The 14,782-nt window shown below is 36.5% G+C and overlaps 1 protein-coding gene across 18 annotated transcripts in view; it reads right to left on the bottom strand.

Annotated features, from left to right (window-relative positions):
- Nucleotides 1-14,782, bottom strand: part of HDAC9 (histone deacetylase 9) — a 458,175-nt gene that overhangs the window by 193,578 nt on the left and 249,815 nt on the right. For 10 of the 18 annotated variants that reach the window (XM_032746695.3, XM_032746701.3, XM_072925577.1 and 7 more), the window contains 6 exons: nucleotides 13,733-13,861; nucleotides 11,773-11,888; nucleotides 5,990-6,112; nucleotides 4,395-4,442; nucleotides 3,769-3,979; nucleotides 3,140-3,357 (listed from right to left, as the gene is read on the bottom strand). In XM_032746695.3, the coding sequence (XP_032602586.1) occupies nucleotides 3,140-3,357; nucleotides 3,769-3,979; nucleotides 4,395-4,442; nucleotides 5,990-6,112; nucleotides 11,773-11,888; nucleotides 13,733-13,861 (845 nt within the window). The remainder of the gene's footprint in view (nucleotides 1-3,139; nucleotides 3,358-3,768; nucleotides 3,980-4,394; nucleotides 4,443-5,989; nucleotides 6,113-11,772; nucleotides 11,889-13,732; nucleotides 13,862-14,782) is intronic. The other 8 variants (XM_032746699.3, XM_072925578.1, XM_032746696.3 and 5 more) reach the window with 1 other exon arrangement.

The raw sequence follows: 14,782 nt of genomic DNA, 5'->3' as shown, positions 1-14,782 counted from the left end.
GACCTATGTTATATTTTGCTTGTTATCACCCTCATAGCAGCACTGGTTTGCTGCTGAAGTGTATTTTTTCCTCACCAAATTAAAAATTAAAAAAGTCACTTTTTTTTTTTTTTTAATGCAAGATAAATACAAGAACAATGGGGTGAGAAAAAGGTGGTTCTCTTTCTCTTTTTGTTGTTATACCTATAAGTCAGCCAAAGAGATCAGTCCAAAACCAGTTATCAGGGTGTGCTGACACATGCCCTGTCATCTCAGCTGAGGGCAAACACTCAAATTGTGGGTTCAGTTGAATACTAAAGACTTAAGGACTTGAAGACCTAAACATAAGAAATAAAATGTTAAGGGAAATAGAAAACAAAAAAGAAGATATTAATTTGCTCTAAGACCTTGGTCAATTAGCATTTCACAGTCTTAACAGTTTAAAATGGTTCTGGTCTTTTATTACCAAAACTTTTAGGGTCCTTGATTATTCCTTATTAAAGAAATTCTATATGCACTTATACCTCTGTGCAGATTTCATTATATAGCCCATGAATAGAAGAGTAAAGGACAGAACAACAGAAAAACCAAGTTAATGTATTCACTTGATACATGCCCAAATTTTTCCTAAGAAATAAAATATTTAGTTGCTTTCCTATCTGGTCTAGAATATCTACTGTGTAAAGTTTCAAATAACTATAATTCTGCTTTTCAGAGCTTGATTGTAAACCTGTGCAAATTATGCAATGAAAAAATAACTTCTACTGTGAACAGAGGCAAGTTTTAAGACTGAACAAAGCATATGCTACCACTCTAGCAGAGATCAAAAATGTAGTACTCTTATAATCACAGGAGTTCAATCTGAACTTTTAGCTAAAAGGTTAAAGACGATACCTTTAAATTCACTATTTAAAAGCTACTCCATGATTTGATCTTTCTTTCACTCTCTTGTCTATTGGCTACCCTTAAATTCCAGTTTATAAAAATTTGGGTTCTGCATGTACCTAAGGAAGCCCCCTGGTTTTCTGTGTCCTTGCAGAGGACGGACACATGGTTAGAGCACTGACATTTTTCAGTACTGTTCTTCAAAATGGTTCTTCTGAGCATGGAGAAGAATCTAGATGCTACAAACTTTAAATTCTGATAAAACACACACATCCTCAGAAAACCCGGTGCTTCTCTGGCTGCAGCATGATCTCATTCCTCCTCAGGCATTTGCTGTTCTGAGGAGTTACTGTGCTCCTGAAGAAGCCTGGTTGCTCTGGGAGCAGGAGTAAAGGAGACTGAGAAGTTCTTGGGGCAAAAATAGGTATTGGAAGTTCATGGCAGAGAGAGGCCCTAGGACAGACTTAAATTTCCACTCTCTGCCTATGTATATGGACTATTCTGTACAGAATAAAAGCTGGATTCACCAGTTTTGTCTCTTCATCACAAAGAGCCATGTGAGAATGAAGGCATATTTCAAGAATGAGAGGGAAGTATTCTCATTAGCATGTGTTTTCACTGTAGTTCAACTGAAACAAAAGTTTTTTACTGCAACAAGAATTATCACAAACCAGCTCCAATATTTTTCCTTCCTTATCCCTTCTATCTCTGGTAATATGCAATGCATTCCTAGTCCTACATGACTAGAAATATATGGTTATGTGCCTTAAGTTTAATTTTTATGCTGGGGACAAATGCTCATGCTGCCACATCACATACCCCCAAATGCTATGGTAGAATTTATATCAATAACCATATTAACTAAGAAAAACACATCAGTGGGGTTCTTAGCTTTGTGAGGAATGCATGAATTGATGGGTTTGTAGTACAAAGACTCAGTACTTTAGCAGTTAAAAAGTCTTTTTAGACAATTGAGGGAAGGTGAAATATTTTCAAAACCTGAGGCTACGAGATATGCATATGCCATCTTGATTAAACATATGGAATGCATACTCAAAGAAAAGCCAACTGGAGTCCTAGTTGAGTAATCAAAACACCCAAGCTGAGAGGGGTTAACATGCAAGGATCAGCTCTGAACTTTGAAGTTTTCTGGTCTTCATTTTTCCTAATTAAGACAAGATTTAATAACCAAACCACTGTACAAAGTATGTACTTAAACTCTAGGTTTGTTTCTAATTTTGTTGGGAATTCTTAGTAGATTCCAAAGAATCAGTAACCCCTGGGAAATTCACCCAGTAAGTAAGGTGGATTGATTTTTTTTTCCTTAGGTACAAGAACTAAATGTCCACTTTTCATCTTTTTTTCTTTGACATTGCCTCTTATATATAGTTATTGAATAACACTAAAACAAAAGAAGACAGCTAAAGATGTGCAATTAATATCTTTGTAATACTAGTGCAGTTTCAGAAAACAACTTGTGGAAAGCTGTGTGCTAAGTGCAGAAAAATGTTCTCCAAATTAAAAGATGCAATTATTTGCATATATTAATATCAGAGCAGGTAGCAACTTGATTTGATTTACTTTTTGTAAAAGTATAGCTCCCTGATAAATCTATTTAGAATCTGTTCTTTTTTTATTAATGGATGGTCTCTTTTCTTTTTTCCCTTGCCCCTGCTCAGAATAAGGTGTTACTGTAGAGGGAATTTGTACTACATGATTAAACTCTGTGTCACATACCAGCAATGGGACATTTTTCTCTTTCTCCTTATATGGTCATTTTGTATCACCATATAGGTAACAAACTTTCATATTACTCACAGAGAAAAGTCAGTTTGATAAACACTGATTAAAAATTTGTCCAGATGTTTAGTAAGCTTCATATATAAACCCAGCCATTCAATAAGCTGATTTAAGTTCAAATGAGTTACCTATTTATGCAGCATTCTGGTCCACAATAAGAAAAGTTTCAATACAATTCAAAAGCAGCAAGTGGAGTCATTGCTGCAGCTCAGAAGTACACATCAATTTTTAAGACATAATTTACCATTCAACAGGAAAACACCTGTCAGGTAAAACTCTATTTTGTTGACTTGTAGCCTATTTCAGAATCTTAAAATTAAGATCCATAGAAATGTATATATCAACTGCGCATAAACAAAAATTATACTCCTGCAAGAACCTCTCTATTGTCCATGATGACATGGCACCAATAACTAATCTTCTTGTTAGTTTTCACCTTTAAATTTATTGGAAAGTCTTGACTTTGGGAACTCACCTTATTCATGTGGATCTGCTGCTGGTACTGCTTCTGCTTCTCCAAAAATTGCTGATGTTGCTGCTGGATGACCAGCTGGGCCAAGGTACTCTGAGGAAGAGGAGCTGACTGGGTTCTGTTCAGTGGCCTGTGACGAGGCAGTTTGTGGGCAGCTCTTATGCCAGGTGAGACTCTCTCCTTTGCTGCTAAAGGAGACTGTGGATGAAGAGGAACCGCTCCTGCAAAACAGGGACATTTCACTCCTCTGTGAAAAAAAAATAAACTAATAGTACTAACACGAAAGAAACTTTCACTAAGAAGAGGGGTGTGTATTGCAGAACTCTGCATCTGCACGGATGCAGTGGGACGTGCATCACGTGCCTCGCCATGCTGGGAAGTTCAGCTGCTGCAAAAGAATGTGATGAAGTAATCATTTTCTCTTTTCTGTAATCATTGAATTCTCTCAGGCTAACAGACTGGAACAGAATCACTAAAAGGGAAAACAAAGATTCTGTCCCTTTTTCCTCCACCATTCCACTTTTCCCAAGAGTTAGGATGTATGGCATTTGTATTACCGCATTTAGTTCAAACCAAACACAAATGTCATTAAAAACATCTTAAATAAGTATTGCCAGAGCTTTGATCATTACCAGTCACAAGAAGTTTTTGCTGTCTCATTTGTTCTTTCAGTAACAGATGCTGCAAGAGAGCTTGGTGGCTGCTGTTTGGCTTTCCTTCCAAAGCAATGTGAGGATGAGTTGATGATGGAGGAATGTTTCCTCCATACTGTCCGGCCAAGGCCACTCCTTGTCTTAGTGATGGGGTCTCCCCCTTCTGCTTTTCTTTGAATGACGACGAAGACTGTCAAAGAATAACAGCATTGGTTACTGTTTTTCAGAGAAGTAAGTGGTCATTTATACCTCTGCTTGAATAGATGGTCTTATTAGATGGCCTTATCCCTAACTTACACTTTGACCATAAGATGAAAAGGAAGAACATGCCAGTTAAATGTAACACTGTGAGAAACTGAGTACTGAAACCAGTGGAAAAAATAACCAGCAATAAAAGCCAAAGCATAAGGAATTACTAGTTAGAACATTATTAATGCAAGGACAGGACCTATCCTTAAAATCCTAAAGGCCTTTGTACAGCCTTCTGCACAGGAAACTAGAGGATCAGAGGAAATAGTTTGCATTGAGTTTGAAATAGGCAAGGCTTGGTTTTTCAAGTAATTCTCCATCACACAGCAAGCCAATCAGCAAAACAAAATAGTTACCTGTAGTAGTGGGAAGCTATTACTTTTCCTGGAGCACTCCCTGACTCCCTGAAGGACAGCACAAATGTAAGTTTTACCCTTTGCAAAGTAAACTTGTACAATTAAACTCTCATCTACAGAATCATCAAGAGCTGCTTTATGTGTGTGGCATTTTGAAGTGCCTTATAAATTGCACAGTTATTGATTTAATGCTGTTGGAAGTTTTTGACCTTCATCATTGCAGATGTACTCTATATTACTTTGTTCTTTGCCTATTAAAAAAAAAAATCTTGAAGCGGTAGTTAAAGCAGAATAACAATTCTTACAGTAAGAATAATAACCTAACAGAAATATGCACGTTGAGGCTTGCAGATAACCACTTATGGTAAGTCATAGTAAAAACAGTATCTCTGATAATATGAATTCCATTAAATTCTAAAATAAGGTTTTCACCAATTTTTTTTTTTTGTATATGCTTACTTCACACTGCTATCTCCCTCCCCTGAAAAACAAACACCAAAGTAAGCTTTACATTCAATTTGCAACTGCTTGTTCTAGTAACAGATATAAACATTACTTGTATAAATCAATCCCTTTGTTTTTTCTAATGCCAAAAGTAATATTTGGTGCTAGTTGGCCACATCAAAAGCTTATAAGATTTGAGTGAGCAAAGGAAACATATTTTCATTTCTTTTTAATGTTGTAAATTTACTTTGAAGCTAGTTGAAACTAGTTATATTTTTGTATAATAGCTAAGAAAATTTTGATTATATCCTCTGAGAAAATAAGCATTACTTTTCATGATGTTCAATTTTTCCATCCTTCAAAAACAATAATTTGCTAGTATTTCTAGACAACTGATTTCAGGTTTACATAATTTTCTTTGCAAGGTTCTGTACCTGATAGTAAAATGTTAGATTGCAGCAATATATTACTGCTAAGAACAGTAAATGTATTGAAATAACCATAAAATAACATGGAATTTTGACTTGAAACTACAGTTAGCACTGCAATTAAGTAGCATTACTACAAACCATTGTGGATTGTATAGATTAAAAATTTTTTTACCTCCACTGAAACCTGTGCTTACAACCCCTAATTTCTTCATAGAAGATACCCACTCCCACATATCAGTCTTTTTACTTTGTTGTTGGAAAGCAGGTAAATGTACCTGCTGTACCTTTTGAAAGTAGCAAAATTTTCGGGTATTTTACTGAGCTAGAGGAATACTGCATTCTTCTCCTACAATGTTCCAGCATAGTTTAGGTCATTACTGGAATCTCATAAAAAAGTTATCGGTAGAAATTCTCATATCATCTAAACATTTTTACTAAAAAATCTCCTTATATACTTCTTGCCACATCTGAAATCTGTTATCTGGCATGAATGCAATGCATGTGGCCCATATTTAGCTAAGATCCACATTGGCATTTGTTTATTTGAGATCAAGAATGAACATTGCTTTCAAGTTGTGCCCAGCGCATAGAGAGGTTCCTACTCTGGTTCCTACTCTGAATTGCTTGTGTACCAAAATGCTAACAATATAAAGAGAACAATCAGAAAGTAGGTTTTCTGGAAGCAAATGTATGCAGGAAGGCTTGAGACTGGTCACTTACACTGATTTGAGGTTGTATTGCTGGAAGGCCCAAGGTAATGTTGGGCAGAGAAGGGGATGTGTACAGACTCAACAAGTTCACTGATTCATCCTGTATTAAGAGGCGTTGCTGGGAAACCAGGTGCTGAAATAAAGGGGAAAACCAACGAAAGTTAATCTCCAAGCTTTTTACCTAGGTTATTTTATGCTTTTATCCCAATACACAGAAAGTCAATTATGTGCCAGTCATTAGTTTGCAACCCAATGGAGTTCCAGATACGGAAAATTACTGTCCCTGTGAAAACAATGCTGACAGTTCTTTTCTTAAGAAAACAGCTGATAAGTGCCTGGGATTATTCCTTGGTTAATGAATCAAACTTCCATGGAAAGCTGAAATCTTGAGGATTCCTAGATCAGCTTATCAACTTCTCATCAACTCAACATCAGTTCTTCTCATCAACTGGACAGTCACTCCAACAAACTCAGTGGGAATTTATCCAGTGAATTCAGGATTATATCCAGCTGAATCATGAATATAGATGTATTAAACCTTCACCATGGTTGTTATGACTTTAGATGTAAGGTACAAAATGTGGTTTTGTTAGCCAGATTATGATATGGATATGTTTCAGGCACATTATTTACTCCCATTAACATGAAAATTCTGTGTAGAAAGTAAGGCATCTGCCATTTAAAATAGACTATCTCTCTCTGTCTCTGCATATATACAAAACCAGCATCCTGTTATTCTTTGATAATGAGATACCCCTCACAGCTTTCCTAATCTGTTCAAGTTAAAATATTTAACAGTTCTTTTGAAGATTTGTAATATAGTTTTCAAGGACAAGGAACTGCTGATATATTTTAAATTACTTTAAAATAAAACCAGACATTCTACAAAGATCACCCTTTTTATTTCCATAGATTAATTGGGAAGAAATATAAAAAGATTACCACATCAGGAATCTTTTTGAAGCCTTTGCCTTTCTGCTTAAACAGTGATATTTTTCAACATGTGGTTTAGTATAGTTGCTTGAATTATATTTTCTGTTTAACTCTTGCTTCCCTCCCAGAACTTTGACTCAATGAGAGCTACAAAGGTCTTATTAGACTTAGGAACTCTGGCATGATATGGTCCCCAAGGGAACAACATCCTTGAAAAAGAATACCCTGTGTAACAGTATGACACAGTGACTGCTTTCTTCCCAAACAAAAAGCATATGGGACTCCAATAATAGACCACCTCCAAGAGGGATACTGCACACTCGGGCTTTGACTAAAGTAAATATAATAACTTGTCAAGCATGTTGTGGGGAGCTGTAGATTTTCCCCCGGACAAACCTGGAATATCAATTAACTCTGTAAAATACTTCGTGCTAATACAATGCAACTTCAGACCATCAATGAAAAGTGGTTAAGCACAAAAACACAGGATGTTATTCCAAAACATAACCTTCCTCAAACAGTTTGTTTGGAGATACAACCTATCACTGGGACAATAACAGTAGAAGCCTATCTCGGTAATTTTCTTTTGGTACCTAGGGAATGTCAATAGATAGCGTAGAAAAAAAAGAAGCTCCACTTGTATATTACATTAATTCCTGGCTAACTGTGTCTTGCCTTGATAACATCCACCTTTGACCATGAATAAATCCAAGTATGGATTTAGTATCAAGACTGTGGCAATATTATGGAGGGACTCTACAAATATTTAAGTGAAAAAGGACACTCTAATGTGCCTCCTAGGATATAATCAAATTTGCAGCAACTGCAGCATCGATACAAAGCCACTTGAAAGATTTATGTTTAATTTAGTTTTTGGTATGCCACTTTTATCTTCTAAGATCTGAATTAATAAAAATAACAGTGACAGCGTGTATAGCAGTAAAACACACTACCACACTAAGGTCAGGCATGATTGTTTCATCAGGCAGAAGCAGTGATGTTATTTACCAAAACAGTTTAATGTAGAAAACATAGGCATTTATTAGTAAAAGCATCTAACTTTAATTTCTAACACTGATAACCTATCATTTTCATTTGGGTAAGTGTTTGATCTTTTAAAATATTTTCAGGTAATATTATCCTAAGCATCAGTTTAACCTCATCTCCCAAAAAAATGTAGTAGCCCACCTGCATAAATTAAGGTCCTCTGTACATCACATAATCCCAGAATGGGTAAGGTTTGAAGTGATCTCTGAATGTTATCTAATCCAACCACCCTGCTCAAGCAGGGTCCTCCAGAGGCATAAATTTGTGATCCCCGCTGCAGCTTTTCTTTTTACATGATCAACAACACCTTGCAGTGGTGGTACACACAGGACTTGCCAAAAGAGTAATTTGGTAGCACAATGGCTAAGCCTGTCCTCGTCCTACATGCAGCCATGAGGAAGTGGACTGGCGTTTAAATTGCCCCAAAGAGCAACGTGCCCTACTTGCTCCCCCATGTACCCACTCCTTGGGTCCATAAATCCTACTTACTGATGCTTAAAATAGCCCATCAACGGAGTTATCCTCTTTCTTAAAATAGAGTACAAGAACTCAGTGTAACAGTGCATGATGATCATCAAGTAATCATCAGCAACCGTGCTTTGGTCGTGCTGTGGGATCTGCTGAGAGGCAGGAACGCCTACACGTGCGTGTTTATATGTACATGTTTAGATTAAGAGGAGAAGACAAAATGGTTTAGCTTTAATACTTGTCAGTTGTGTAGCTAATTGTCACAGCTTTCAATATTCACAATTACTTAACACTTGCCTTTCTTGAGGCTTTTGGGATGATCTTTGATAAAAACTGATTTAGACTCACTTCACATATACTTGACACAAACCTCATCAGCTGGTCAGAAAACAACACATTTCTCAACTGGCTTCTTACAAATATCACCTCAAGCAGCTGAGTATTAAAACCATGGGGCTGTGGAGTTGTACAAAACAAATATGTGTTTATCTGTCACATATGTAATTTATGTCTCCTGTATAATCAAGTGTTATTCCAGGAAATACTGCTTTCCAAATCACAAATAGAAGAAAGAAATTGATCTGAAGCCCAGTTACAACAACTGGAAACTTTCCATTGCCTTCAATGGCTTTTGACCAGACTGTGAATGCCTAAAATTAATCATTTCACATGACTAAAGCAGGTTGTCCCTCTGAACTCAAGGGACATGCTGTGCAGGGGCTCAATTCTGCTTGCATTTCTCAGGCAAGTAAGATTTAGCCCCAGCACAGCAGGTGACCTGAAAGAGTATGGCATGCTACAGGAGACAAATAGCTACTGCAGTGAACCTTGATGATACTGGAGACAACTGTGCCTAATAAAAACAGGATTTTATTTATAAGGTGCAATTAAAATCCTGAGTTCAACTTTCAAGTTTCATATAATGAGACCAGTGTTTTAACAAATGGTAGTGAAAGTACCATTAAGGGAACTGTGATAGTCAAAGATTATCTGCAAAGCTGCAGCATGTGCAGTGCACCTTTGCTCATTCAAAAAATTGTAACCATCTACCCACCAGATTGTCTGCTCCAGAGAGCAAACCAATTAAAAGTCTCAATATTACAATGGATGTGGTAAAAATAGTTTAAAAATCTGTTTCATTACTGATAATGCTCTAATTCTGTCCATGCACTGGAATGTAATCATTTACAGTACTGACTCATGCTTTACTGGTAAATGACTCTGTCACAGCAACCTGTTTTTCCCCAGCAAAAAGTGTTTTATTTGCTGCCATGAAAACCGCGGCTATCCACCCACTCAGATATGAGCACAACACTTACTGCAAATGTCACAACAATGATTATGAAACAACAGCCATGTGAGTCATACGGGATTACAGAAAAACAAGTGATATTTTGGGTGATTTTGGAACACTTAGCCTATTATTAGAAACTTCTGTACTTTGTGAATCAGATTAAAAATTGATTACCTGTATAGCCTTTGAGAACTGGCTAACACTAAACTAGGAAAGAGATCTGTAGGAGTTTGGCTGCTGTTAAACTACCAAAGAAAATCCCACTGAAATAAGAATCACTGAAGCTGAGATTTATGGAAAATGTTTGAACCCACAGGACCACAGTACTGAGTCAAGTAACCAGAAAAGTAAAGAAATCCCCAACTGGATCCAGAAGTGGAAGTCTGTAGTTTCAGCTTCTTAGCACATTTCACCAAGTGAGGTGAGTGATGCCAGCCTGCAGAGCTCAACTTCTAAAGGAATGTTTTAGGCTCCTTTGAGCATCTTTGAATGTAGGTTGGGGTTATAATTTTTGATGTCTGGCACAGAAGTGGCAAATAATATGCAACGTAATGTTCTACTAGCAAACAGAATATAACTGCTGGTTCTTGTTATGACCTTTCCCAGTCTCCCTAGAGACTACCAGCCTCACCAACCTACATGTATTTCTGATGGTGCAAGTGTCCAGGAACTGTAACATGCAAAGTCATGAGCACCAGATGTCAGTCTGAGACATTACTGCCCTTCCATTTTGTAGAATCCTCAAGTCAATAAAAGATCCAATTGGATAAGATTTCCTGTTTCATATAGCACATAACAACATCCACATATTACCAACTTCTATCTAAAACATTCCCAGTAGTAAAACACACAACTTAATTCCACTGAACTAGGATCTGATCTAATCCTAATGATGGATCTTACTCTGCATCATTAAAATTTCTTTGCAATCACATATGGGGGGCTATGAGACAAGACCACATGTTAGCCATCAATACAATTTTTTTTTCTTTTTGGTTACGGGCCAGAGAGAGGCTACTAATCAGTGTGCAGAGGTCACCCACCTGCCCCCTGGATCATAGTTCACACACACAATTAATTCATTATGGGGAAAAGTCACTGCTGGAGGTTGAACTGCCCAATCTAAGGTTTTTTTTTAGGTGAATGTCCTGCCACTGACCTGGAGAAACAGCTCCATTAACTAAAACTCTGTTAAATCACATTTTCTTATGCAATTTTTCTAACATAAACAGCATAAAACAATAATTAATAGAAAACCTTGCCACCAAAGCAGGAACTGCAGTAAGTATAGGCTGGATATAGTATATTGTGGAATTTGAGTCTCAGTCAAATCAGTTTACTGTCCCTTTACAATATTGCCAGGGAAAGCATGACTTGGGCATGTCATCTGTGCTAAATGAGGTTTATCACAACTGATTTACCATCTGCATTCCTGTTGTTATAGGCACGTACGTATGAAACAGTATAAGGAGTAGTTAAGATTCCTTCCGTTTACAATCTCACTTTACAAAACAAGTATTCAAGAATTCTGGCATGACATTTACGGTGCTGAAGTATTGCCCTGATAAGGAAACTGAGATACAGTAAAATAAAAGGGAGATGTGACAAGGATGTAGTCACCTAACTCCAATACTGTGATTAAAGAAATCTACTTCAGCATTCATCTGAACCCGGGACTACCTTAGGTCTTATGTTTTAGGATAACCAGTGCCTAGACCACTGTTTTGTATGCAGTTCTTTATCAGCATTCAGCACTGAGCACCTCTTTCAGGTCATCCCAAAAGGTAATATTCTGTAACCATGTTCCTTTCACAGCTTTCTCCACTCTTCCCGTAGCACTACTGCTGCTTTTCCCTGAACTTCTGTTACCATAGAGTCTACTGAACATGCATCTCATACATAAAAATATATCACATATATAACATACTGTGATGTCAACCTGTAGTGTCCTGGTATCCCAATTACTCTGCTTGTGAGTATGATCAAGTCAAATTTTCCATCCTCTTCGGTCTAGAAACCTGAATAATTATTCACACTATAATGAGTCTTACCTCAGCTTGAATATTAGATGGCAAAATTGAAGTTTCAGTTTCTGTTGTACTGCTGGTCGGACCATTGCTTGGGGAACTGGGACCTGATCCAGGGGAGCTGCTACTGACTGAGGATTCTGAAAAACAGATTAAACATACATGAATTCCACTCTGGAAAGGTACACATAATCTTGATTAATTATACAATCTTTATAGCATAGGGCTTTTTTCGCTGCTGAAAAATATCTATTGGTTACACTCTTTACTCACATTAAAGTCTCTTGATTCATCTTCCATTTCTTTGGTTTTCTTTTTACAACTAAGAAGGAAAGATCTTTCCCCTTCTGATCTATGTCATACAAGAAGAATTTAGTATTTATTTTTCCCACAAAGATGGTTATGATACTCAGTATCAGGCAAAGACACCAACACAGAGCTTGTAATGAGTAAAAAAAAGAAACTCATTCCTTTTTAATTGTAAAGAGTCCTGGCTCTGTGAGAGGTAAGACCTACTGTCATCCTTTCTGTCTAGGAAGGGAATGAGCCCATTGTGGAACAATCATTACATACACAAGTACTAATGGCAAAACACACACCTTCACTACATCTTTGGCACAAATATCAAGGAGTATTTACAGTATGTAAAGACATTGAAATATGACTTGAAAGGCTGCATGCTATCTTGATTTAAAGTGTCCCAAGTTCTGTCTAAGACAAATGGAGAAGAGGATGACCTCGTTGTATGATGTATTGAGTTTTTCTAATTCTACACTGATATAAATTATATGTAGGTAGTGGAAACAGTTAAAAAAGTTAAAGATGGAAGAGTAATCTACTAGTGGAGGTAACTCTCTTTCAAGGGATAGCTTTCAAATTAAAGCACATTAAATTTGAAAGCACTCAAGTAGTTGAAGTAATTCATGTCTAAATGTGGCAGCAAATATTCTATAGCCACTTCTTTGCTTATTTACTCTTTATGCCTTAGTTCTTATGCAAAAATATGTTTTCACTTTGACTGACATCACAGGAGGCTTCCTAGCTGTTACTTGGATCTCTTACTCTTTTATTTACTGAAGTGACTCCATACCCAGCTATACTAACTGGCTATGTAGAAGTTCTTGCACTGTATTTTCAATCTGTATCAGAGAAATTTTTCTCTCATTTTTTGAAAATTAAAATAGCAGTTTTTGTATAAATAGATATTTAAATAAAGAGTTATTTTCAATTAAGAGAATAAAGAGCAAGGGGAAAAAATTTCAGGCAACAATGTTTAACCAGGGTTATGAAAGGTCTAAAATGTCATATAGTCAATATTAATAATTATAACAGCAATCTGAAGGGCTTCAGGTTGTCAGAGCTAGAAAAAAAAGACATCTATTTTAATGTGTCTGCTCTTTCAATAGCATCAGGAAAAGACCCCCAGTAATAAATATTTCTTTATACCTTATTTTTAAGAGTGAAAATGGTAAAGAAATCAGCTAAAATTAAGGAAGTGGATATCAAGAATCTCATAAAGGCTTCAGCAAATGGAATTAATAAATTAGATGTAGAAAATTTATAATCTGGAAATAATTTATCAGGAAAACACTTAGTAACTTTCATGCTTATATTCACATCTCTGTTCCAGTTTCACACTTTACTGTGTAAAGTTGTCACAAGAATTGCATGTACAGGGACACCAATGTGTTTATTCAAGTTGTATTTTAGTCCCATCTTGGTGTGACATAATTCTGATATATCAAGTGAATTCAGATATTTGTCTTATAGACTAGTAACAGTTTATTGCATAAAGATATGGCCTGATCAGTTGAAAAAGCCACAAATCTACTAAATATCAATGCAAAGTCAAAGCAAGAATTGTCAGAGTGAGGCCAAATACTGCAAATGCTTATTTTGTTTAGCAAACAGTTTCAATTCTGAAGTACCACCACTTTTCTGTGAGCTGTGGCAGCTGATACAGAATTTCCCCATCCTTACTCACCTGTCACCTCGAAAAGACGCTTCTTGAATGAACTGACATTTCCATCCTTCCTCCTAAGTAAAGGACTGCTTCTCCTTTCTGTCACCTTTTGTTTTAATCTTGAACGTACCTTCAAATTGGGCTCTGAAGCTGGAAATGAAGAGAAGAAAATATGTGACTACAAGCTCAATTCCTGGCTTGTGTCAGACACCACTGACCCCATAGGACCTCATCTGGTCCAAGGGGGGCTTGGAGGCAGAGATTTTACTGCTCAACCTTCTCAGTCATCCTGTTGCTCCTCATACAACTTCATTTTAGATTGGAAGTTAGGAAAGAGTTGAAGAGAGCTGATGTGTTTGGGATCCCAGCGTTTTTCTCATTCCACTGCAACTTTGAAGTTACCCATTAATTATTGTTACTGCCATATGTATTAATAATAAATGAATGCAAATTTAATTTACATTATTTTTATCTATCTTGTAGGTGAAAACTTGGAAAACACATCTTGGAACTTGGAACATTATAACTGTATTAAGGTTAATTGCAGAAACAGAGATTAGCCTCCACTGGCGCCTTTTGATTTCTCTGAGAAATATAAATTACGACAAGCCTTGCTGGCAGAACATTTCTTGGTCAGTGATTTTAGGCCCAGAACTTTAGTGTTTTCTGAGTAACATACCAAACAACTAGATTTATGACAGTGTCCTAAGAACATTTATAGAGAAAAATATATGCTTTGAAAATGAAGAAGTAGGGTTGATTCCCAGAAAACCTAGGATTATATTTCATGCACCTTGGGCAAGGTCCACCTTTGTTTCCTTAATGGATACAGTCTTTTCATACGAAGGCCAACTCTGCTGTGCTTTTTATTTTGTAGGTTTTTTTAGCATGATAAAGTGTTTCATGTAGCCATTGATTTGTTCTTCAAATAAACTCTCTATTAAACAGACTGCAAAGAGCTAGTGAAAGACAATTGTGGAATAGAATTTGTTTATATTTCCCTTTCTGGAACTGAGGATTGGCTAAGCAATATCTCAAAATAGAGAGAGCTAAAAACTGGAATCAGTTCTC

The sequence above is a fragment of the Taeniopygia guttata genome, chromosome 2, assembly GCF_048771995.1.
Source record: "Taeniopygia guttata chromosome 2, bTaeGut7.mat, whole genome shotgun sequence".
NCBI classification, from domain to species: Eukaryota; Metazoa; Chordata; class Aves; order Passeriformes; family Estrildidae; genus Taeniopygia; species Taeniopygia guttata.
This window is presented reverse-complemented; position numbering and strand designations above follow the sequence as displayed.